The sequence below is a fragment of the Cydia amplana genome, chromosome 3, assembly GCF_948474715.1.
Source record: "Cydia amplana chromosome 3, ilCydAmpl1.1, whole genome shotgun sequence".
Taxonomy (NCBI): Eukaryota; Metazoa; Arthropoda; class Insecta; order Lepidoptera; family Tortricidae; genus Cydia; species Cydia amplana.
The window spans coordinates 5,819,308-5,845,524 of NC_086071.1; the positions used below are offsets into that span (position 1 = coordinate 5,819,308).

Sequence of the window (26,217 nt, forward strand, 5' to 3'; positions counted from 1 at the left end):
CCTACATACATCATATGTGAGGCTAACGCAATAAAAAGTTATCAGTTTTGTCCGTAACGTATCAAAGACTGCACTGTCCCGTCCTCATTTATATATAATTTATTAAATTATAAATGTTAGTGGATAAAAAGGATGGCGAAATCAAAGGAGATGAAATCTAAAGTGAAAATGGAAGGTGAATTCATCCCCCCGGACGGAGGCTGGGGGTGGATGATTATTATTGCCGCTGGATTTTCTAACGTGAGTTTAAATACCCCTTAAATCTTTGTTTCTTATAAAATGTGTGGTTAATAATCGGAATAGCAAAGTGCAGTGTTAAATAAATAAATAAATAAAATAAATAAAAAATGTTTTATTGCCACAAGTACCACAAAAAAAATACACGAGAGAAAACAATATACACTTCATTTATACAAAATCAAAATCACAATTATACAAAAACATGCACAAGAATTTTATATCGGTATAGTCAATGGGTACCAATCTCAGCTTTTGCCAGATATATGTCTAGGTATATACCCAGCGCTGATTTTCAGACGGTTCCCTTTTTTTTTAATTTTAATTGCAGTATAACTGCAATTTCTGTGAAGGCGAAATTACAATACCTAGGTAAGTTTGTACAGAGGTTTCATTCCTTCGGCAATTAGCAGAACGTACAAAAACAGTGTTCTAAGTTAATAATATAGTAAGGAAAACATCAACGTTTCCTTCTTGAGGTGAGGATTACAATCCAAAAAGGTAAAAAAATATTTTTATGCATCACAAGCTTGCGGCCCGCCCCCGCCTGATGTTAAGCAGCCACCGAAGCCTATGGGCGTTTTCAACTCTAGTAGAGTTACAGTAAGTTAAATTCATGTTTATTGCTTTGTTTGAGTTAACGTTGGGATAATCAGTTTGACAGACTGCTACTATCCAAAAAATAATATTTTTATGACAATCTATTGTTAATTTACATGAATGAGGAATTCTTAAATTGTAGAAAACAGCTTATGTACCTATAGTAAAATTTTGCTTAAATATCTCCCATATTCTACCGCACCGGGCATGGCATAGATAAAAATAAGTGACATTCAATAACTTTAAATTATTTGATATATGCTAGAGCAATGAAGTCTAAGTTCAAACTAGTTTCTTGTGTGACTTACGGTTGTTATGCGTTTTCTTCGTATTTCCTTTAAGATGTATTGTACCAGGTTATCGACAAATTGTAAACTCGAGTCGTAAAATAAAAACCGCCCCTTAGGGCTTCTTCTATTTGTGACTCTTGTTACAATTATCGCCCTATTTCACAATGTACCATTTTTTATTGTGTCACGTAAGTACTATTATAGACACTGTTTAGGTTTAGAATGGCGCTTTAGCAATAGATTGAGGTAGTTACATAACTAGGTATTGCACATAAGATACCTACCTTCACTTGAGAACTTTACTCGTAAGAGTCATAGGAATAGGAAAATATTCATGTTTAAAACGAGACCGTGCATTATACATATAAAGGAAGTTTTGTAACAGAGTTGTTGTCTGTATTTAGATGAATTGCAGCAGTTGTTTCGAGATGTTTACTCGACTCTTGGAACCTTTTTTATTAGTCTGTATCCGGTTCGAAAGATCGAGTATGTTTTCATAAAAATATACCTAATACTCAAGTCATATTAGGTTAGGTATGACAAAACTGCTCATTATTTTTTACGAATAATAAACTGACGTCTTCTGTTTTTATTTTTATGTTTTTATATTTGGGGTTTCATGTGGCCAAAAATATAGTCACATAGTCACATTAGATAAGAATAATTAAGAATAATAATGATTAGTACTAATCACATTATTAAGAATCTTAAGTTTGATTTACAAATTAAACTTAACCTAACTAACTTAAAAATTTTACAATCACTTCGGCATTCCTCGAGGCGCAATGGGGTCATTCTCTCATTTCGTGCAAATCGGTGAGATTCTCTCGATTTGTAATTTTTGTTTTAAATGGTAAACTTTTGAGTTTCGTCAATTTGTGGATTCATTTATTAACATTTTTCTGCTAAAGGCACCTTTGTAACGTTATTACTTTTCATTTAATAAGGCTACTGGTAATGAACTACGCGCTGGTAATGAATTCGGCCGAGATGGTAATTTTATCAGTGGACGGTAATGAAACAAACTTATGAAATCGAACATATTCTATGTATATAAATATGTATTTATCTATATACGTATGTATATCGTCGCCTAGCACCCATAGTACAAGCTTTGCTTAGTTTGGGGCTAGGTTGATCTGTGTAAGATGTCCCCCAATATTTATTTATTTATTTATTTATTATTTATATAAAAAACTGTATTTCAAGAAAATTAACACCAATTAAAATCAACAATATTAAAAACATGTGTCTTAAGCACTGCGGAGATGATTAAACCGACTTGACATACACTTGGAGTTGACAATCTCAACTTATAATGTTCAAGCTAGATGGTACATTCACCATTTACTTATCATCATTATAAGTCGAGATTGTTAACCCCAAGTGTTTGTTAAGTCGGTTTGATCATCTGCGCACCATATCACATAAAACATAGTTTTCAAATTTTCAAAAATTAGCATAGACAAAATATATTTAAATCATTCGCGTTTTGTACCTATGTAATTTTTTTTTATCGTTTTAACCCTATAGTGTGGGGTGTCGTCGGATAGGTCTTTAAAAATAAATATTTTTTGATAAAGTCAATCAATTCGGAAATAATAATTTAGAAAGAATAAAAAACGGTTATTCCTTCTAACTTTTGAAAAATCGATCCAAAAAATATGGAAAAAAATCATAAAAATAGTGCTTAATAAACTCATTCAAACAAAATTAAAGCGAACTTGATAAGTTAAGCCGTTTATGAGTTATCGCTAAAAGTCTTCCCTTCTTATTTTATTTAAAAGCCTGGCAAACCTTATTTGTGACCGGATTTTCGCAAGCAACCCTATAACCACATAATAGTGACCGGAAAAAGATAGGCAACCTAGTTGATTTATATTGTACAAGTTGTATACTTTCCATTGGAACTTATTTCGTTTGTCAGACAGATCGGTGAAATTTGAAGAAAAAAAATTTGTTCGGTACTTTTGTATATGTACGCACAAATACTACGTATTTTCGTTCATTATTTTCAAATCGATTAATACTTAATCGACTAGCATATTCCAAACGGGATAAGCCTAAAACGGAACGCTTTTTAAAAAGCGCGCAACACTGAAAGCTTGAGTGTTGCCATACTCTTCTCAACGATCTCAAAATCGAAACGCGCCGGATCTGCTCGCTCCGTCGAAAGCTTGAGCTTTTAAACCCAAAATCATCCACAAGTGTCCAGCACAAATAGAAGTCGTCTACCGACGCCAGCCTATGAGATTTCTACATTTCATCATCGAAGGAACCAGACCAGGGGCCCCTAAGGAAACAGCATACCAGATTCCAGGTCAGTCCCCACGGTCTATGCTAGTCAATTTACCCAACATAATTGTGTTCGAACCGGATATTACTATCTGGTATCGGTTTATATGCGTATTATTTGTGCTGTACCAAAGTAATTTCAAGTAAATTCCTATTCCTTTGTTCGTAAGTTAGCGAGAACCTACCTCCGCTTACAATTATAAATATCGAGTTTCCGAGAACGTCGTGCAATATTTCTCAAAAATACTGATACGTACAGTTAGATCTCAACGAGATCATTCTAATTATATATAGTTTTATAGGGTTTTGAGCATTTTTTGCGAAATTACATTCGTCTATAATTTCCGAGAACCGGGCGGTAGATACCTACAGCGGCGCGCGTGGAGTCATTGCCTAGTACTAATACCTAGGTCTAAATATAGTTTGTCGCAACCAATTTCTTTATTTTGTACAACGTACATTACATTACATTTAGTATTTACGTACTTAAGTGTATTTTTAAGGTTCAGGTATTACATACCGGAAAACCAAGTTATCGCTTACTGTCATAATTACAGTATCGAGTAAACTGTCGCTCGTATTGCGTACGGCACAGAGTTCAAATTTCTTTAGCTCGGGTTCTACCGACGGGAAATATTATCTTTGTATTTGACATTGCATGTTAAATTACAACTTACTTTTAATTTGCGACAAATTATATACCTATTTTATTAACAAACTAACTATTTGCTAGTACCTAGCCATTTTTAGAGATCTTATAACTTAACATAACGTATATACCTACTATACAGATTAACAAGTTCAATCATCTCTTATCTCGTGATAACGTTATTATTCTACACAGTAAAATAACTCAATTTCTTACAAAATGACAGCTATGGAGATTGAACCATTGACATTCGAACGTGATTTAGCGATTAATAATATTCAAAAAATTGTAGACTGTTCGAATAATGTAGCCGAATTTCGAGTTCGAGTTAAAGAATTAGCCTCAATCAAAAAATCATTTTTCCAAGTTCAAGCGAAAATTGAAAAGTTATCGGCAAAGAATGAGTCATTCAACCGCGATGATAATTTAGCTGTGAGAAACCAATTCGATTCTTTGTACTTTAAGGTCCAAGTTGCCTTAGATACGCTTAAGGAGGAGCGTAAACAAAGTATTGCGTCATTTACGTCTGCCTGCGGCGGACTTAATGGGGTGTCACATGCAAATTGCTGCGCTCAGCAATCAAATCAATCGCATATTCGTTTACCGCGCTTATCGCTACAAACATTCACAGGCGTTCTAACTGAATGGAATGCTTTCTATGATTTATTTAAATCACTTGTACATGACAACGTCACTTTAACAAATGTCGAACGCTTCCGGTATTTGTTATTGTTTTTAAAAGATGAACCGTATAATCTTATCAAATCGATTCCTGTTACGGATTCTAATTACGAAAATGCCTTACAGGTATTAATTTCGCGTTATGAAAACAAACGAATTATATCAACAAAACACTTTGACAACATTTTTGACTGTGAGTCAGTTAACGAGAAAAATGTTGAATCAAGTTTACGTAACTTGATGAATTGTTATCACGAGAATATTACTGCTTTAAAATCATTAGGTTTACCAGTTGACGACTGGAGTTTCGTACTTTTAAATATTTTGCTACGCAAAATTACACCTCATATTCGTAGGCGTTTTGAATTATCATTAAAAACTTCATGTGAAATTCCTGACGTGACCAAATTACTCGATTTCCTCGATAAGGAACTAGCGGCATCCGAAGTGATGACCGCGTCCGCACGTACTTCAAGTACATCCGCGGGGCCTGCGCAGCGCGCGGCGCCCGCGCTCGCTGCTGCTGGCGGAGCGGCCGGCCCGGCCCGGTCAGCTGCGGTGACGTCATCGCGCCATGCTTTGGCGGGAAAGCGTGCGATGTCTCTTACTCGCGCGCACTCTGACGTGCAATATAATGCACCGCGCAATAATAACTCTTCGTTTGCGCGTAACTCGCATACTATGAGTGTACATGCTACAACTGCGGTGGATTATTTAAATAAATTTAAATGCGTGTATTGTAAGGACAATTCACATCCTTTATATAAATGTGAGAAGTTTAATACGCTCACTTTAAAGGAACGAAAACATTTCGTGGAACAAAATAAACTTTGTACCAATTGTTTATTTAGTGGTCACGAATCTAAAGACTGCAAGTCGCGCCATGCTTGCCGCGTCTGCACTAAAAGGCATCATTCTTCATTACATGAAGATGCGCCGCCTCCAAACGTCTTACTGACTACGGAGTATTCTTCTTCCCCTGAGTTGCGCTCAGTAGCGGAAACCTTCACGCCCACTCCATTACATGGAGCTACGGGGCATCCTTCTAGTAAGAACTGTACGGTCTTACTCACGACTGCGCTTGTAAACTTACGACCCTGGAACCAAGGGCCTTACACGCCGCGGTCCGTTCGCACCCTTGTGGATCAAGGTGCGCAGACCACGCTCATTTCTGAGTCGTGCGTCCAACGTCTCGGCCTGCCGCGGTACTCCGCGCCGCCGGGCACCACTCTCACCGGCATTGGTGGCGAAGTCCAACCACGTGGTTACGTGTTGTGCGAGGTCACACCTCACAACAAACCCGAGCCGAAGCTTCACATCGAAGCTTATATCTTGTCTGACTTGACAAGCTACATTAATTATATTCCCCAATCAATTGGGAATATTCGGAAGTTTCAACACCTTCAAAATCTTGATCTAGCGGACCCAGAGCTGCGCTCAACGCGGCCTGTTGAACTACTACTGGGGTCTGATTATCTGGATAGCATACTGCTACTGGATAATATCAAGGGCCCACCGGGCACACCCGTGGCCATCAATAGCATTTTTGGCTATTTGATAGGTGGTAGAATTTCATATGAAAGTATGAAACGACTGAGTGTCAACTTGAGCACTTGCCAACTTGACATGAAACTTCAAAGGTTCTGGGAGTTGGAATCCCTACCAGAACATCCACATCTTACAAAAGATGAATTACGCTGTGAGTCGATCTTCGTCGATACTCACACACGAGATGCAAATGGGAAATATACAGTTTCTCTGCCCTTCAAGGAGAACGCTCCGCCCTTGGGCGATTCTCGTGCTATAGCTCTCTCGCGTTTAACTAAACTAGAGGCACGCCTGTCTCGCGACCCTGCCTTACGTGAGAACTATAACAAAGGTATCCAAGAATACTTAGACTTGGGACATATGGAGCCGGTCACTGACTCAGCGAGTCCTGGCACTCCCCCCTACTATCTACCCCACCACATTGTGGTGAAGAGTTCCACATCCACTACGATTACTACGAAGCATCGTATTGTGTATGACGCTTCATGCAAGACTACATCTGGTCGTTCTCTTAACGATAATCTTCTCACTGGTCAGAAATTGCACCAAGACATTTCTGAAATTTTACTGAAGTACAGACTTCATAAAATCGTCTTTACGGCTGATCTCAAAATGATGTATCGCTACATCGGTCTTTGTAAAGAACACCGTGACTTCCATCGGATTCTTTGGAGATTCTCTCCCCATGATCCCGTAAAGGAATATCGTATGTGCTCTGTCACATTCGGCGTCGCTTCCGCGCCTTTTCTCGCTTTGCGAACACTTCGTCAATTAGCAATTGATGAAGCTGCCAACTTCCCACTTGCCTCGCAAGTACTTCTTAACGAAGTATTTGTTGATGATGTCGTTACTGGAGTTGATACGGTTGAAGATGCTATCACTCTTCAGCATCAGCTAACTTCCATTTGCAAGGCAGGAACCTTTGAACTCCGCAAATGGACCAGTAATAGTTCCGAGTTTTTATCGCATTTAAACGATGATGCTTCCAGTCATGATGACGCTCTTATTCTGTCAGCACTTGACACTGACACTTCCGTCAAAGTCTTAGGGCTCAAGTGGAACCCTAAATCTGACGTTTTTTCCTATCAAACGGATGGAGTAGCTAACTCACGCAAATGTACAAAACGTATAATGTTAGCAGAAATCGCTAAGATTTACGATCCCCTCGGATTTCTAAGTCCAGTGACTGTATTCGTGAAGCATTTAATCCAACTTTTATGGGTATCAGGCTCAGGTTGGGATGCTGCCCCTCCACAGGGTATCTGTGACTTGTGGTTTCGGTTCATCGACGAACTGCCGTTGCTACAAGATATTGCGTTACCTCGTCATGTGCTCCCTAGCACACATCAAGTGTCACTTCATGGTTTTTCAGACGCATCTGAAAAGGCGTACGCCGCCTGCGTCTACATTCGTGTCGTTGACTCGAACGGTGCCATTAGCACCCACCTTCTCATAGGGAAAACAAAAGTTGCGCCTTTGAAACGGCTTACTATCCCTCGATTGGAGCTATGCGGTGCTCATCTTCTGTCAAAATTGATAAAAAAGGTCCTCACTGCTTACAGCAGTAGATTGTCTTTCGACCAAGTCTACGCTTGGTCCGATTCCACTATAACTCTTGCCTGGTTACGTTCGTCTCCAGACAAGTGGCGGACATATGTGTCTAACCGCATAGCGGAGACAACAAGCAACGTGCCTGCCTCGCAGTGGCATCACGTTCAATCCGCAGATAACCCCGCAGACCCCGCGTCTCGTGGTGTTCTCCCATCACAGTTGAACCATCAACTGTGGTTCAAGGGACCTGCTTGGCTCAGTAAAGATGAGTCAGAGTGGCCTAAGACTAACGTCGTATGTCACACCGACGAAGAACGTCGCAAGCATGTTCTTCTCACACAAACCAATGAACCTAAAAGCTTAGAGTTCATTGAGCGATTCTCATCGCTTCCAAGGATGCTACGCGTCATTTCGTATATGTTACGATTCATAAACAAATGTCGTAAAGCCAATAGTCCTACGACTAAACATGTCACAGTTGCTGAGACAAAACAAGCTCTCAGTCGAATTATATCACTTGTCCAAAGTGAATGCTTTTCTGAAGACATCTCGCGTCTCAAGGACGACGATAGATGTACAAAACATCTTCAGAAACTGAAACCTTTCTTGGACGATGCCGGACTCCTCAGGGTCGGCGGCAGAATAAATCGGGCCAACGTACCGTATGATGCCAAGCATCAAATTCTGTTACCCAAGAAACACCATTTCACGAATCTTCTCATTGATTACTATCATAAAACACATTTACATGTGGGACCTCAAACTTTGCAGTTTGCCCTCGCACAGACCTACTGGATCCTGTGTGCTCGCGATGCTGTGCGTAATGCGCACACGACGCTGCGTATCTTGTGTTCGTGCACGACCTGTCGCACCACAGCCATCAATGGCTCAATTACCTACTACTAGGGTTCGATCACTTCGTCCCTTCTTAAATACTTCCGTTGACTTTGCGGGACACTTCTTTCTCAAAACAAGTAAACTTCGTAACGCGAAAGTTTATAAATCATACGTATGCGTATTCGTTTGCCAATCAACGAAAGCAATCCATTTGGAATTAGTTCCCGATCTTTCAACCGAATCTTTTCTAAACGCATTGCGTAGGTTCATATCCCGACGCGGGTATTGCAAAACGATCCGTTCTGACTGCGGACGGAATTTCGTAGGTTGTGACAGGTATCTTTCCGAACTTTACACGTTTCTGCGAAACGAGTCAAATCAGACTGCTATAAACAACCAGCTGACAAACATGCAAATCACCTGGCAGTTTAATCCTCCATATGCTTCGCATTTTGCCGGTCTCGTCGAACGAGCCGTAGGTAGTCTGAAACGACACTTACATCGTGTCATAGGTACACTAAAACTAACTCAGGACGAATTTAACACTTTGATATGTCAAATTGAAGCGGTCTGTAATTCAAGACCTCTCTGTCTACTTAGTAATGATCCTACTGATCCATTACCCCTTACTCCTGGACATTTCCTCATCGGGGAACCATTAACGTCTTTACCTGAATTTGACTTGTCTAACGACAATCCAAACCGCTTCGCTAGATGGCAGGTTATTCAAGCTGTTCAACATTTTTGGAAACGCTGGAGTGTAGAATATTTACACCAGCTACAACCAAGAGGTAAATGGTTCCACGACAATACTAACACACCCCTTCGGGAGGGTTCTGTAGTAGTGTTGATCGACAACACACTGCCACCACTGCAATGGCGTCTCGCGCGCGTGCATCAACTGCATCCCGGCGCCGACGGTATTACCAGAGTCGTAACTGTACGCATCGGTAATACTATTACTAAGCGACCTGTAGTTAAGGTCTGCCCCCTGCCTGTTGAATAGGCACCCCTTAGGTATAGCATTACCTACATGTTTTAGTCCTAAGTTAGTATAGCATTCTGTATGATAGTTCTTAGATAAAATAAGCATTATTTTATGGCCGGCGGCATGTTCGGTACTTTTGTATATGTACGCACAAATACTACGTATTTTCGTTCATTATTTTCAAATCGATTAATACTTAATCGACTAGCATATTCCAAACGGGATAAGCCTAAAACGGAACGCTTTTTAAAAAGCGCGCAACACTGAAAGCTTGAGTGTTGCCATACTCTTCTCAACGATCTCGAAATCGAAAACGCGCCGTATCTGCTCGCTCCGTCAAAAGCTTGAGCTTTTAAACCCAAAATCAATCCTACAAGTGTCCAGCACAAATAGAAGTCGTCTGCCGACGCCAGCCTATGAGATTTCTACATTTCATCATCGAAGGAACCAGACCAGGGGCCCCTAAGGAAACAGCATACCAGATTCCAGGTCAGTCCCCACGGTCTATGCTAGTCAATTTACCCAACAAAATTTTTTTTTCAAAAAATAATTAAACATAGTTTTGACCATATTTCTTTAAGCAACCCTATTTATTTATGTTCAGGAATATATTTTCTTTCATAATATGTAAGTTTCATCCGTCAGACATATCGGTGAAGGTCGACCATCTTAGACTACAAAGGCTCCCCGGTTGGGCTCCCCTATTATCATATACAGTTTTAAATGTTTATAACAACGTAATATTTATAATAACTAAGCCTCTTTCCATTAAATGCACTGACTCGAATATATTATCATTACCTTCTTAAGTCATTCATTACCTTTCCCAGTAAAATTAGAAGGAAAAGAAGTGAATGAAACCGATATGAATGAAGTTTTGGAAGTTTTTGTCGCCTACATCAGTTGGCATCAGACCTTAATTTTGCAGAATAAACCATCTGAAAGGGGACACTAAAACACTTCATTACGTATAATTATAATAATGTACACTTGCTACTTACTGTATAAATCACGCGATGGCGATGAAGACTAACGAGAACCACACTCCTTCCCGACCCGAGAGATCGTATATATTTTCGCTAACAGCGGCACACGGGCGTCCGCTACGAGATCACGCGGCCAACTGACTGACGAACAATGTGTTGCATCGGCGGTAGGCGCTATATACCCTCGCTATATAGCAAAATATAGCTAATCTATTTCTCGCGTCGGTAATGAAGAAATTACTTGAACCATACACTTATAAGGCTGTATAGTTTTTATTATTTATTTCTAGCTTCTAATATTATACGATTTAAAACATAACTAAATAAGTCATTTATTGAACAAACAACGAATTTTCTATTTGTAGTATCTTAAGGTTAAAATGTAGGTCAAAGTTATATCTTCACGCGTTACATGTAGAGATGAATGAAAAAATTGGGTGTTAATTGTACATATAAAGAAAATACATATCTTTTTAGAATTGTTCATTGGAGAGACATATACTTTAGGCCCTATGTTACAACCTTGCATTAACAGATATTTGAAAACGCCACCACATTTTTGGTAAATTTCCGAAAACACCGATTTGCACGAAATGCGAGAACGACCCAATGGTGCCCATTACGCTCACCACGTAGAACGCCACGTTGGCCAGCTATGGACAATCACGGCATCAGGCCGCGTAGCCAACATGCCAATCGCTAACGCTCCGTAGCGAACGAAACGCAACTGTCACTGTCACACTAATATGGAAGAGCGATAAAGAGACACAAAGCGATTCGATGGCGAAGCGATAGCGATTGTTACCTTGGCTAGGCCGGCAGGAACGACTCGGAGCGAGGATCATGACCAATTGACCACTCTCCTGTACGTAAGGGTTTCTTTTTCATTTTTAGCCGACTTCAAAATTCTACGAGGGAAAGGTTCTTAATTCGGTTATTTTTTTTTTGTTTTTAACCGACTTCAATTATTCCATCTTTAGGGATATTACGTAATTATTAATAGGGCCTGGGGAAATTGTAAACTCCTCAGATTTGTAGTGATGATATAAGTATTGTATTTTTTTTGGGAATTGGTATATTGTGAGTTATAATGCATACTTTTTTGTGAGAAAAACATAGCAACACCTGGCTGCAGAAGTAGACGCCTAGCTACTTTATGTATGAAATTCATCATAAGGTGCCAAGCGTCTCAATTTAAAACGCAAAATCCGTGATAACAGCGTGATTAATTTACAATTCGTTTAAGCGGCAATGTTACCGCCTCGAGATTCTTGCCGTGTACGTATCGCAGGCTCTACCTTTTAATTCTAGGTTTTCAGCCTTTAGAGGTTGCTAAAGATTTAGGTAGAAAGCCATTACGTTATTACCTAGCTCGGACTTAAACAGAAGGCAAATGAGCACCATTAAAATGAATCAGTTTCTTTGAATTTATTTGGTCTCTAGTAAAAACTATTTACTATGGCCAAAGGCCTTCAAATTCAACCTCCAAAATATCTGACCCTCGTTTGTTTATTTACCAACTTAAATTTTTGTACGTATATTCGTATAACTTTATAAAATTAACTAAAAATAGGTATATATTTTGATCAAGCAGAAACGTCTGCGGCGAGCGATACCACCAATAGGGATGTTGACAATTTTTTGGAACTGGTTTCATTTTGTAGATAGACACGTAATAATTACAGAAAAAAATATTAAAAAAATATATTCATTAATTTTGAATAAAAAAACATGTATAATAAGTTTCGTGTTTAAATTTCGCGCCTAAACGCTCCAAACTGTCACGTGACCTTGATGACGTAACGGCGTTTTAAACAAACTGCTGTCAGTAATTTTTTTAAATTCTTTATATGGCAACTGACAATTTTTTTTAAAGCTTTAACACACTACCGCATCGGACAGCGACCTTCTTTCTCGCTCTAACTTATAGCTGCGTCCTTAACGCACCACCTTACACACTATCGATTCGTGCGCCGCACCGCACCAAGATCGCGTTTCGGTACGATAATCTGTAGACACTTAGGCAGGTTTTATAACTTGTCTTTGGTGAATCCACTGTGATTACGTCACGCGCTCCGATTGGCGTTTGCAGTCACGTGATACTGGGCATTATTTTAAATACTTTTGATTATTTTTAATTAATTTATTACGCATATTTACACTTGCAAAATATGATTTTCTGCGTTCTAATATTCCCTGCTATGGTAAAAACATAACATATTATATATTCGCGATTCATGTCAACATCCCTATTTTTATAATGAAAAGAAAAATTATAAACTGAAATAAATGTCATATATACTAAGAAAAACCCAGCCTGCCTGCTTCTAGCCTGGGGCACTTTTTCTTAGTACATATATGACATTTATTTTAGTTTATCATCACTACATAGTATTAAAAAAGTCGCTTCCCTGTCTGTCTGTCTGTAGGTATGTATGCTTAAGATCTTCAAAACTACGCAACGGATTTTGATGCGGTTTTTTTAATAAATAGAGTGATTCAAGAGGAAGAGGTTTATGTACAATTTGTTAACCCGTGCGAAGCCGGGGCGGGTCGCTAGTAATTTATATAATAGTGTTTCTAACTTTCTACTTAAAATAAAAACAAATTAAAATATTTTCTGAAAATAATTTCTAATACGTAAAAGAAAAATGATAAAACTTGTTTTTATTGCCCTCCATTTCAGCTGTCGGCTCTGCCGATGCTGCAGCAGTTCGGGCTGTTGTTCCGCGACAGGTTCTCCAGCCTCGGCATCACCAGCTCGGAGACCACCACCATCATTAACATGAACTCGGCGCTGACCTCTTGCGTCGGTGCGTGACGCGCCTCGTGGTCACTACCATGGCACATTGAGTATTCCATTTTTTATACCCTGCGCTAAATATTTACTTTTCAAAGCTTTTTAAACATATTTATTTTAAATAATTCAGTTGTTTGTTCCTCAGACAATGTATTTCCTAATATGTTTAGTGCTAGTGGTAAGCAAAAACAAACACTGCAAATTGTGTTAAAAAGTATAAAAATCAATTTGACCCGTAGCACCAAAAAAGGAGAGGAATTATGGCGTCATCTTTTTTTGTATGGGAAAAAAATTGTTTAGAAACCTATCGTGTGACATTCAATGTAAGGCAAAAGAGCCGATTCTAAAAATATATCATATCATCACATTTCAGTAATTTTTTTTTAATTCGAATAACAATAATTTTCAAAACATCAAGTTTGGACTGCTCCAGATACGATACCGTTCGTTTTTTAGGGTTTAGGCTGTAACTAGACAGTTGAAATTTTCACAAATGATGTATCTCTGTTGCCGCTATGACAACAAATACTAAAAATAAAATAAAATAAATATTTAAGGGGGGCTCCCATACAACAAACACGATTTTCTTGCTCTATTTTTTGTTGATGGTGCGGAACCCTCCGTGCGCGAGTCCGACTCGCACTTGGCCGGTTTTTTACCGTTACCCTACTGTTAATATTTTTTTGTAAAATATACCTCAAATTATACCTAATATCCATGAGGATATTTGATATATATGAATATCAACCCTAAGGAAGCAATTTTTAAAATATTTACATTTAAGTAGTCTTCTTTAAGCCATCGCTGACTATTAATAATAACTTCTTACCAACCGCACTTACGGTTGTTTTGACACTTTTAATTAAAAATGTTGGCGTTATTCATAAACGGCTTATAACTTAATCAGTTGATGATCGACGTTTGTCCCTATCTGTCGTTATGCCATAGAGAGGGACAAACGATGATCATCAGCTGATTAACTTAGCAGACGTTTATGAATAATGCCATTAATTCGTTACGTAGGTAGGTCACATAAATTTAATTTAATCCATTCAAAACAATAGACCTTGAAATGCGACTTATCAGATTAGACATTTATTAAAGTAGATTTGGGTATTTCGTCATAAATACACGATAAAAAATGTATTACTCTTCACTCAAGAGAAATGGAAATGACTATCTTTATACATATAACTTTTTAGTATTAAATGTCCTTAACATATTACATCACATGGTGGACACTGTAAAGAAGGCCTGCCAGGGATCTACACAGGCGCCTATTACGTATTAGGAAGGCGTAAAATCGTGCAGAATGGAGAGCTTTGGTGCGCAAAACAACGACCTCATGTGGTTGCGACCCTCAGTCATGAGGAGTCGAGGAAGAAGAAATTTGAAGCCAAACTCTGAAAATGAATGAATTAAAAACAGCTTTGTTGTGACTAGAGATAGGTACACGCTTTATGTACACTTGTACGGTCAGCAAAACAAAAATAACAAGTACCCTATATATATTTATCCTAATTCCTCTCATGCATCAGTAATAGAAAAGAAACCTATGCATGCCATGCCCAGCAAAGACTGCAAAGAGACTTGTGTAGGTAGCTAGGTAGGCTATTTGGTTATAATAATGTATATATAACTTTCCAAATATACATAACTATTGTTATTGCAATAAATAATTTCAATGTCCAAATTCTTATATGTACCTACCTACATTAATTAAATTATGCTATTAAACTAATTAAATACATATAATATCAGTCAACATTTCTATTACCGACATCCAACTAACATTTTTTTTAATTTCACAGGTTTAGCCAACGGGCCAGTATTTAAAACATTCACATACCGCCAGGTGTCGCTGGCTGGAGCGTGCGTGGTCTTCGTTTCATTAGTTCTGTGCACATTTTCGTACAACTTCGTCACCTACCTCGTATCGTTTTCTATACTCTATGGTAAGTGAATATTTATACATTATTTTATTTTATTTTGGTTAACACGAGATTTTTTTCTGACCAATTAATTTAAGAGACATCTTGTGTTCACATAAACGGCATATTCGGGTCTCTATTGTTTCCCAAATATGTAGTTTTAAGACATAATGTATTGTTTGCCCGCATTTTCGTTAGTCATAATTCATTTGGTTCAGAAACGCGTCACTTTTCAGGATTGCCATAAAACAAACCTAACCTAACCTATATATTATTTATTTATTTATATATATATATATATATATATATATATGTATGTGTCTATAGGATAACCTAACGAAAATCCTGAAATGTTAACGGTTTAATTTTTATGACTAGTGATAATATGACAAACAATACATTATGACTTAAAACTTAATGGGAAACAACGGGACCCCAGCATAGTCATCTGGATGTTATGCTATACCGAGAAAGATAATAATTGTTTATTTTGCTTCGGGGTACTTAGAATTGAACAAAGCTAGTGGGACCAAGTTGAATGAGTGGATGAATAAGGAAATTAATCCATTTAAAGTACCAACAAAGATATAAGTAACTCCTAGGGTTTGCACGACGGATTCGAAATGTATGGGAATATCCGCGGATCCGGATCCAGATCCGGATAATTTCATACATTTCGGATCCGGATTGCAAACCCTAGTAACTCCGTATAAGATGAGTCGAAGGAAAAAAACCTGCCTCGGAAAATCAAGAAAAAAATATCTTCGAATAGATATCGCCATAGCTTTGGCCTATATATATATATATATTTTGGTGTTTTGGTTATTTTGGTCGACATGCTAATGCCCAATATACGACAACGATACCCTGCTTACACCTCTATTGACAATGACTTAAGTTTAAAGATGACTTGTAGGTACTGGGACCGTGACGAGCACTATACCTACGTTTATATTTTTATTTATTTTCATTTTAAGTTTTAATCCTGTGCCCAAAGATCGCAATAAATTTACTGTGACTACAAAATTTACTATGACAATAACCCTCTATACACTCTATTGTCTTTGGTACCAATAATCACTATAAACAACAATAGTACCAGTACTTACAAATAATGTATGCAGTATAAGGTTTATTCGGGTAATTCCGGAAATCGGGTAATCCCGAAAATCATTGTAAAATCACTCATATTCCGTTGTAGTAAGAGTCAGCTTTCGGAATTATACGCCACTATTCGTCATTCGGAAATACCCGAATACACCTTAATCATCATTAATTTGTGTGGAGATTAAGCAACTGCCAATAACAATCCCAATTCGAATAATATCAATACATTGTGACCACGCCTCGCAAGCGTCATCATTCCGTAAGCCATAACAAATTTATCTGATAACCACTAGCTCATCGTGCAATCATTTAATCGAAGGGTGAATAGGTGAGGGTGGGGAGGGTCGATCCCTAGGGGACACTTGGTAAACTTCATTTTTAATCAAACCAAACGAGATACATTTTTTTGCACTGTTAACACTCATTCATTCGTTCCTAACTTCACGTTCTGTCATGGCACTGTATCGGAAAAGTCAGTGGTTCAAAAATGGCGGATGGTGAAAGATTTTCTGCGTACTATATTCAATTTTCGGTAAGCTTTAACTGGATTTATTTTATAATATGAGATGGACATGATGTTAGTGAGTGTGCTTATTTTATTTGTTGTTTATTGAAGTGATGATTAACTTGGATTACATTGATATACGCGAACACACGTTTCGAGTACGGCACGTTTTATAATCTTACTATGTATGGGGAGACTTTGTCTTTTTCTTCAGGGGAGATATGTTTCCGGGATCATGTCACCCCCAAAGCGATTGTAATAAATTTACTTACAAAATGATTCATAGAGCTATCATAAATATTTTCTTTTTTTTAGTAAATCATGCCGCAAAATTACGACCAGAGAAACACTGATTTAAACTTTCAAGGTTTTTGACTCATTGTTTATTAAAACGGGATTTAATGGCGTGTAATTCAGTTTTTAATTATACAACCGACTCCGAACTCCGAAAACGGAATTATCCCCGTGGCCTTTGAACAGACTAACTAAAGTTGACATCAACATTTTACGAACTACCCGCACTTGGTCTTGTTTATCAAGTTAAACGTTTTGCACACAGGGGATATTACTCGGTCGACAAACAACACTTATAACGATATTTGGTTTTCAACCGGCGATATTTGTTTTTATGGATGAAATGCTATTTCAATGGCTTTCCGACCTTATGTACTATAGAACCGACGGTCCATAGAAAGGATTTTAGGATTATGCAGCTCAAACACCGCCCTCGAACGTGAGCAGTAAATTTCTAAAGTTATTTAATATAGTAAACAATAACGACCAGAGATGGGTAAAAAATTTAAAATTGCTGTAGGTATCTGACGCTAAAAATACCTTCATAATAACTTTAAAAAATTTAGCTTGTTACAAGAAATTTTATGTTAATAACTTAGATTTTTGTTTTATTTTAACTTTTTTTGGGTTCAAAAATTGATTCCCTATTTTATGTTGTTTTATGGATAATACGATTACATTGTTTTTTAAAAGTATAAGATTATGGATTAATTTGTGTTTGATATCATCATATATTAATTTTCTGTAGATAAAGTGAATAAATTAATGTAGATACTACCCTCGAAATATGACATTGCCGCTTAAAATCTTTTTACCAAGTGTCCCCAAATCTGGAAGACTTGATCCCTTCGGCTTAGACATCTGATTACCGGAAATACAACTTCAAAGCATGGAAGATGCAATATATATATGTTTGCTGTGTATTTTACAAATTATAGATGCATTGCTAATAGCGATCCGAGTTATATAATCAGTGCGAATCTGGTACGGGGAGACATGGTAAAAATCTGTTTACCATGTGTCCCAAGAACCAGGGTCACTTGATCCCCCTAGGATCAAGGCTCCCGACCAGGGGTAAACAAGTCTCCCTTACATAGGGGACACATGGTAAAAGTCAACAGTATGGGTTTTCATTAAATAATGGTCTAATTTATTGCACAAATCTGTTCTAATTCAAACTATTAATGAAGAGATAAATTCTGAATCGTATGGTCTATAAAGTTTTTCAATACTACAAATAGTTAAGAAAATGTATGCTAAAAACAAAAGGGGTGATCAACCCTCCCCAGTTTCCCCTACAGTTAAACGCTTGGCCTTATTCATAAACGTCTGCTAAGTTAATCAGCTGCTGATCGTCGTTTGTCCCTCTCTATATTTAACGGCCTCCGTAGCCTAGTCGGTAGTGACCCTGCCTACGAAGCTGGAGGTCCCGGGTTCGAATCCCGGTAAGGGCATTTATTTGTGTGTTCATCACAAATATTTGTTCTTTAGTTATGGATGTTTTCTATGTATTTAAGTACTTATATGTATATATATCTTATATATATCTTCGTCTAGTACCCACAACACAAGTTACACAAGCCTTATTGAGCTTACCGTGGGACTAGGTCGATTTGTGTAAGATTGTCCCATAATATTTATTTGTTTATATGGCATACCGAAAGATATTGTTATAAATGCCACTTAACTGTATTAAAATGTATTACATTACATACCTATTAGGGAGGTGAATTCGTGAATGCTCCAGATCGCAGGTGATTGTGGCCCGAACCGAAGGTGCGAGGGCCATAAATATGCGATCTGGGGCTTTACGAATTACCGCCTGTGGTTTGTCTACAGTTTTACGTCTTGCCTTGGCCAGGAAGTGAGATTATCTCCTCGCGTAGCGGGGAGTAAAATCTAGAAATTACTTACTGCACGTTTATTACAACGATCAGCTAAACAGTCAGACAAAGGTCAAGTTTTTACCTATTTATTTAATTTATTGGCAAAGAAAATTTGAAAAGAGGCGGATAGTCAAAGTATTTTTTTTTACAGTAAACTTGCTAACTATGTAAACAAAAGTCACTAGTAAATTCATATTTTTTGTCAATTTCGATATTGGTTTACATAGTTAGCAAGTTCCATAGAATGATACTTTAAACTTACTACCATCTTTCGACAGAAAATTAAAACTGTTAATTAGAACGCCATTTGACTTTGATCTTTATTCTTTCACTGATATGTGTTAATTTGTTAAATTTTGAAATTAACGCCATCTACTCGACAGTAGACCAAGCAAAGGTATGTGCAATATTTTCGAGCGATGGCGCCATAACCTTAACACACACATAACAGCAACTCTCTCTCTCTCTATACACTCCATTTCTCTTTGCTATTGGACATGATGAGTGGGTGACTGGTTTTTTATCTCATTATTGTTAGCATATGTAAGTACGTACTATAATAAACTATTAAAAAACAGACTAAGGTAACTCACAAGCGGATAAAAAACAATTAGCTCATTAAGCGCCACTAGCACCATTCCACAAACCCGGGGTTCACCGATTAAACCTGGAGTTACCATGGTTCCCAGTACAATTTGACATTGGGTTAACGGTTTAATCGCTTAAACCCGGGTTAGTGGGATCGCGCAAGTGGGCCTAAGTGTGATGATAGGTTCTGTATGGTTAAAATTTGATTAGTTAATTGTCAGAAATTAATTCAAATATGAAGTTAGAGTGCCCCTAAATTTAATTTTATGATTTCAGGTGCTGGATACGGAATAAGCAGCTCAGCTAATGCACTTGCTTTAAACACTTACTGGAAGAATAGAAGACGTCTAGCGACCGGCCTCTCATGGACTACCACAGGGCTTGGGCCTATGTTATGGCCACACATTATTACCGGTCTGATCTATCTCTTTGGCGAAGATGGATGCATTCTTCTTATAAGTGGGTTTTCCTTACATGCCATCGCTTGCGCATTACTACTTCAACCAGTGGAATGGCACTGCAAATCTACTAATCAAGAAAATGGTGACGAAGAAAAATTATTGGGCTCTGAACAATCTGACAAAAAGGATAAAGAAAGTGGTTATTTCAGCAATATGTCAAAATTTAAGAATATCAGTGCTTTTTCCAGTCAGTATATTTATAATGAGGATGATCCAGTTAATACAGGATATGAAATCACGGACCCAGGAGTGCCCATGATGTTGCGTGCCAACGACGGCTATTTCAGTCAATCAAGACAATCGAGAAGCAGGATATCTTCAAGGGATGGCTCAGCTAAAACTTCCCGCATGAATTCAAAAAAACCTTCATTGTCAAATCTAACTGAAAATCGATCTCGCAAATCTTCTACGTTATACCTTAACGAATCTAAAAAAAACTCTGCTGTAAATTTAGGAGCCATGGCTCAAGAAAGAGACAATTATAAACCGAAAAGAAAAACTTCGATCACCCAAACGCAGATTCCAGAATCGGAAATAGAAGACTGCCCGACACTTAAAGCTCCTCAAGATCTTAAAGCTGATGAAAAGGTAGTTGTTGAAAATATAGATCCAGAAAAAGCTAAAGTTATTGCAGATAAGGCTGAAAAACATTTAGCTGGCAGTAAAAGTCTAAAATCATTCAAAATGGAAGGTCAGTATGGCGAGACATATAACAAAGACAATCATAGCAATATATCGTTTAAAAATCAAGACGATGTTGATGAACGAAAATATTTAAGAGATAATGCCAGCAACCAATCATACCGTACTAGATATAGACGTAAATCGAATAATTTTAATTACGAAAGTGAAGTGTTAAAACAAGCTTCTTTGAAATTAGAACAATATGTAAAAGATAACGAAGACCCTGATAAGTTCAAATTGTTAATTAATGGCCAGTTAGATGATGATGTGTTTGAAGAAAAAACAGAAAACAAGGATGTTGAAGATGATGATGAAGTAGAGCTTACGTTTTGTCAAAAAGTGGCAATATTCTTCGATTTAGATTTGCTGAAAGACTTTACTTTCATTAACTTAATGCTCGGAATCACGTTAGCTAACTTTAATGAACTAAATTTCTCTATCCTAACGCCATTTCTACTAGGTGATTACGGTATGAGTAAATCTGAAGTGGCTTTCTTTATGTCGTTGCTAGCGGGAGTGGACATTTGCGTCAGATTCTGCATCCCTTTCGTTGCTGGGAAAATAGGATGGGACAACAATTCGTTTTTCCTCTTTGGTGTCTTATCAATGGCAATGGGTAGAGTGGGTAAGTCACTAAAATGTATGAACACGTATTTTTTTTTCCAAAATTGTATTTTCAAATCCTATTTTATTTGGAGCATCCTAGGATGATTAATCCAAAATGTGTTCGCAAAAGTCAAGAAAGACAATAATTTGCTTAAAAAAATTTCAATATACACAGTACATAGAAAGTATTAAGAGTTGTATTCATTAATTAAGGTTTATGAAAAACTGTCAGGCTTCGTAATAGTATCCACCGCTGTACAGTGTCTGACTGATTCTGAAACCAAATCAGTCCTATAAGTCTTATAGTAACTTAGTTTTTCTACTCCCGTACTTTTATTTGTACATAATTTAAAGGGTCGTGCACACACCTTTAAAACACTACCTTATAGTTGTCAAGACAAGTCTATTCCCCAAAAAAGCACTCATCAAACAAAATCTTTTTGGCACTTTTTCGATACTTCGTGTAATGACCACTTAAAAAATATTGAATGAATTACATTGTTGCCAAGTATCCAACCTTATTTTAAATGTCATCTCTGACAAATAAGTGAACCATAGACATGTTTTTTTAATTTCGTTCATTCTTTTTCCGCCCGTACCCTCCATTTTTGCTACTTCTTGAATGAAAAATATTTGTTAAATTTACAATTTTATTTCAAAGTACGAGTAAGTGCTTGGTCGTAGAAAAAGTATTGTATGCAATGTTGTTTAACTGAGTCAAAAAATACTCGTGGCGCCTTTATTAAAACAATTTTCCGCTCGCCTTTTTTGACCTCTCTTAAACAACGGTTGCATAAAATACTATTCCCTTCGACACTAAAGTAATATGCTCTTCTGTTGCAGTTCTCGCCTACTACCAGACGTACTCCGTAGTGCTCTTGGTGGCGGTAATGATCGGCTTCGGCAAGGGCCTGCGGACGGTGTTCATGGCGCTGGTGATCCCCACCCACGTGCCGCTCCACAAGCTGCCCGGGGCTACCGGCATCCAACTGCTCACGGCCGGCATCGCGTATCTGGTGTTGGGACCTATTGTTGGTATGGTTATTAACACATTTACCTATTATTATTATTTCCATTATTCAATTAAGGTCTTAGGTTAGGGTTTTACAATGCGAGTATAAAAGTAAAACATAAAAACACTTACAAAACATTACAAAAAATATATAAACACATTATAAAAAACCTAACCTAGGGTGCCGCCGGCAGCGGGGCAGGGCCCAAGCTGCCGGTGGTCAGGGCCGCAGAGTGAGGAACCGACGTACTATACGCGCCGTGTCCAAAATTACCGCCTTCTGCATCTGACCCTTGATCCAACCACCCAGCGAGAGTCTCTCTAGGTGTTGGTCGAGATTCTTCGCTATTAGACCGTTCGCTGAAACAACTATCGGGACAATGATCGTCGAATTAGCGATGTGACGAGTCCACTTTTTTTCAATTCGAATCATTCGAATTGATTCGGCCTCTGATTCGAATTCAAAATCGAGTTGACTCGACTCGACGATTCGCGTGGTTCGCGACAAGGTCACAGGCACAGGCGCGGAGCGAGTTGAGGCGGCGAGTTACGCGGCAGTTGTTGTAAAAAGAACCTTCAGGGCACGGAATTAAGGTTTATTTTTGAATGGGCATACTAGCACTGAACTCGAGTTGGGATACTTGGGATGGCGACTCAAGCGGCAGTTGTTGTAAAAAGAATCTTCGGGTCACGGAATTAAGGTTTATTTTTGAATGGGCATAGTACCAACTCGAGTTGAGACGGCGAATCGAGCGGCAATTGTTGTAAAAAGAGCCTTCGGGCTACGGTATTAAGGTTTATTTTTGAATGGCCTTAGTAGCAGTGTGATAGCGTTGACTCGGCTCGGCGAGTTGACGAATTGGCGATTCATTCGCCGAGTTAGCTAGTGGTCGAGTTGATTCGAATTGCCAATAGTCTTGATTCGAATTAACTCATCTGTAGGCTGATTCGAATTATTCGAATCAGATAACTCGACTCGCCCATCGCTACGTCGAATCAACATCCCACATGGCGGTTATCTCGTGAGCCAAGTCTAGGTACTTACTGGACTTATTATTATTATTATTGGGGTGTTTTGGGCCTTTGAAGTGCCACTACGACCAAGTAATGATCTATTGTGACGGCCCTTTAAATTTCACTGCTAATACCCGTTGAATCCAGAAAGTTACAGATTCTTTGGGCCGTAATGCTTTGTACCTCATAGGGTTGCAATACGTGTTGCCCTAGATAGGTACTTCTTTTTGACATTAGTGGTCCACAGGAGCGGAGAATGTGCATAACAGTCTCCTCTGACTCCTGGCAGAACCTGCATGTCGCATCTTATTTTACACATTTACATCATACAGCGTGTATTTTTGATATAACCTCAAATTAAGCGACAAATAGGTTTTAGTGCTATAAAAAGATTTATAAAGATGATTTTAATGTCCTCTTAACTACCAGAGTAATTAATCAATTTTTGATATTACTTCGGGCGGTAATGTACCTATTGCGTTCATAATCTTCTTTTGTGACAGTTTAAATGACTTCATTTCTCATGCTCTGAAAGAGGGTCATTGTTGTTCTAAAAGGTGTGCAGAAAATGATACGTTTCTGCACTAGAGCATTTTAGGTTCCAAGTACGATTTCATGTTTTTTTTTTAACGATAAGCAGCTGAAATTTGGTTTTAAATGGATTTGTTATACAATTTCCATTCTGATATTTAACTCACCATTCCATAAATAAATAACGATACTTTTGCCTAAATTGTTAATTGAAAGTACCCTCAAGATTTACTATAAAATGTTGTACTTAGTCATATTTAAAAAAAACACATGCATTTTACTTTCCTCGTTTAGGGCCTTAACTAACAATCCTTAGATAGGGTCATAACAAAAATACACGTTGTATGTATATTTTCGATGCACAACGTACATTGAATTTGTATGAAAAAAATATCTAAAAATTTTCATAAGTAATGTTGAAAAGTTTTTAAACAAACGTTTTATAGATTGAGGAGTACTCGTACCATCAATGTTTTAATTAGTTGCGTGTGGTATATTAAATCTAAAGTAAACCAAGACTAAAATATTATCAATTTGACTGTATTTTGTTTAATTAGACCAGGAATTTTGTCGAGGAACAATTATGTACCTACTCTTAGGTACGTTAGGTTCATCACAGAAGAATCATTTGCCGGTAATGTACGAACTGCAAAAGTGCATATATAAATGGAATCATTCATAAACTCGGTATGCACTTTTGCAGCGTCGTGTACATTCACTATAATACTTACCATTTGAAATCATGATTATTCAGATGAAATACTTTAATTTTCAGGTTGGATAAAAGACAATGCCTCGACAGCTGTCACATTACATTGTTTAAACATATTCACGTGGCTCACAGCTCTCTCGTGGGGCCTTGAAAAATACATCAGATCGAAGCAACAGCCCGTAACTGTAACCAAAGAAGACATTATTAAAACATAATTAAGTAATCATAAAATAGGAAACACTAATCTAGACACGCGGCAGCGTGTCAAAGCCAAGTTCAAAAGAAGAGAACTGATGGCGACGCAGCGGCCGTGTGTTATTCTATTATTAAATATTTGAATAAAATAATTGTAGATACTTAAGTAATGACAAGTTTTATTTACCTGTCTCTGTAAAGCAACATATGGAGAACATAATAGTATTTTATGTAACAGGTACATAATAAGGGTTCTTAAAACTCAAGGGCCGAAGTTACAAAACGAGACGAAGTCGAGAATAGTAAAACCATAACCGTGCAAAAGTAATGTTTTGTGCAACAAGTCCATATTAAGGGCTCTTAAAATTCGGATCGGACCAAAACCGGAATGATGTCAAGTGTCATTGCAAGTATTGAATTGAAAAATGATGTGATTGCGTAAATGATTTACTTTTGTAACTATAGCAAAGAAAGTTACCTTTGTCTTTAGTTAATGGCAATTTAATTAGAGAAATACGCAGTATAAAATAAGCAGGTAGGTAAGTAGGTAGAGTCTGTCTAAGTTAACTTTGCACTGACCAACAGAACAAAGATAGGTAGTGTCAATGTCATTATTAACATCATATTCTTAAAAAGATTTTTTACATTAATGATGATATAGCCACAATTTGTCATTGCAAATGCAATGCAAAGTTAGCTTGATCCGACTCTACTGGCCGTATTCGAACAATGCTTATAAGATGTCACAGCGATACGATACCGATCTGTCATTGTCAAAAGTGACATTTCTTCAACCTTAAACGTCACTTTCACAAACGGCCGTACCTACTTATGTATCCATGTTTGCATCACGAGTATCACGACACCCAGAGCAGAATCGGTGTCACATACAATATTTATGTGTTTTTTGATGTCCTAGCTATTACTGATTACATTAAAAAGTAACGGCCCAATTCGAACAATGCTTATAATGTGTCACAGTGATAAAATACCGAACAGCCAGTGTCAAAAGTATCATACGAATCGCTCTGTTGTTTACTTACGTTCTTTGACGTTTTCGGTTAATGAACTATCACTTTTGACACTGACAGATAGGTATTGTATGGCTGTGACATATTATAAGCATTGTTCGAATTGGGCCGTAAATATTTATGTAATACCACAGAATAAATAATAGTACTAGGTACAGAAGATTCAATTTCTAACAACGCATATATTACGACAGATAT

The 26,217-nt window shown here is 37.6% G+C and overlaps 2 protein-coding genes across 2 annotated transcripts in view; both read left to right on the forward strand.

Annotated features, from left to right (window-relative positions):
- Positions 1-25,025, forward strand: LOC134662428 (uncharacterized). Its single transcript, XM_063518648.1, has 6 exons — positions 1-240; positions 13,349-13,475; positions 15,274-15,417; positions 20,050-21,543; positions 22,368-22,559; positions 24,857-25,025. Exons 1-6 carry the CDS (start codon positions 133-135, stop codon positions 25,006-25,008), a joined length of 2,217 nt encoding a protein of 738 aa, XP_063374718.1. The 5' UTR covers positions 1-132; the 3' UTR covers positions 25,009-25,025.
- Positions 1-26,217, forward strand: part of LOC134662437 (uncharacterized) — a 333,293-nt gene that overhangs the window by 218,431 nt on the left and 88,645 nt on the right. The gene's annotated exons all lie outside the window — the stretch shown is intronic.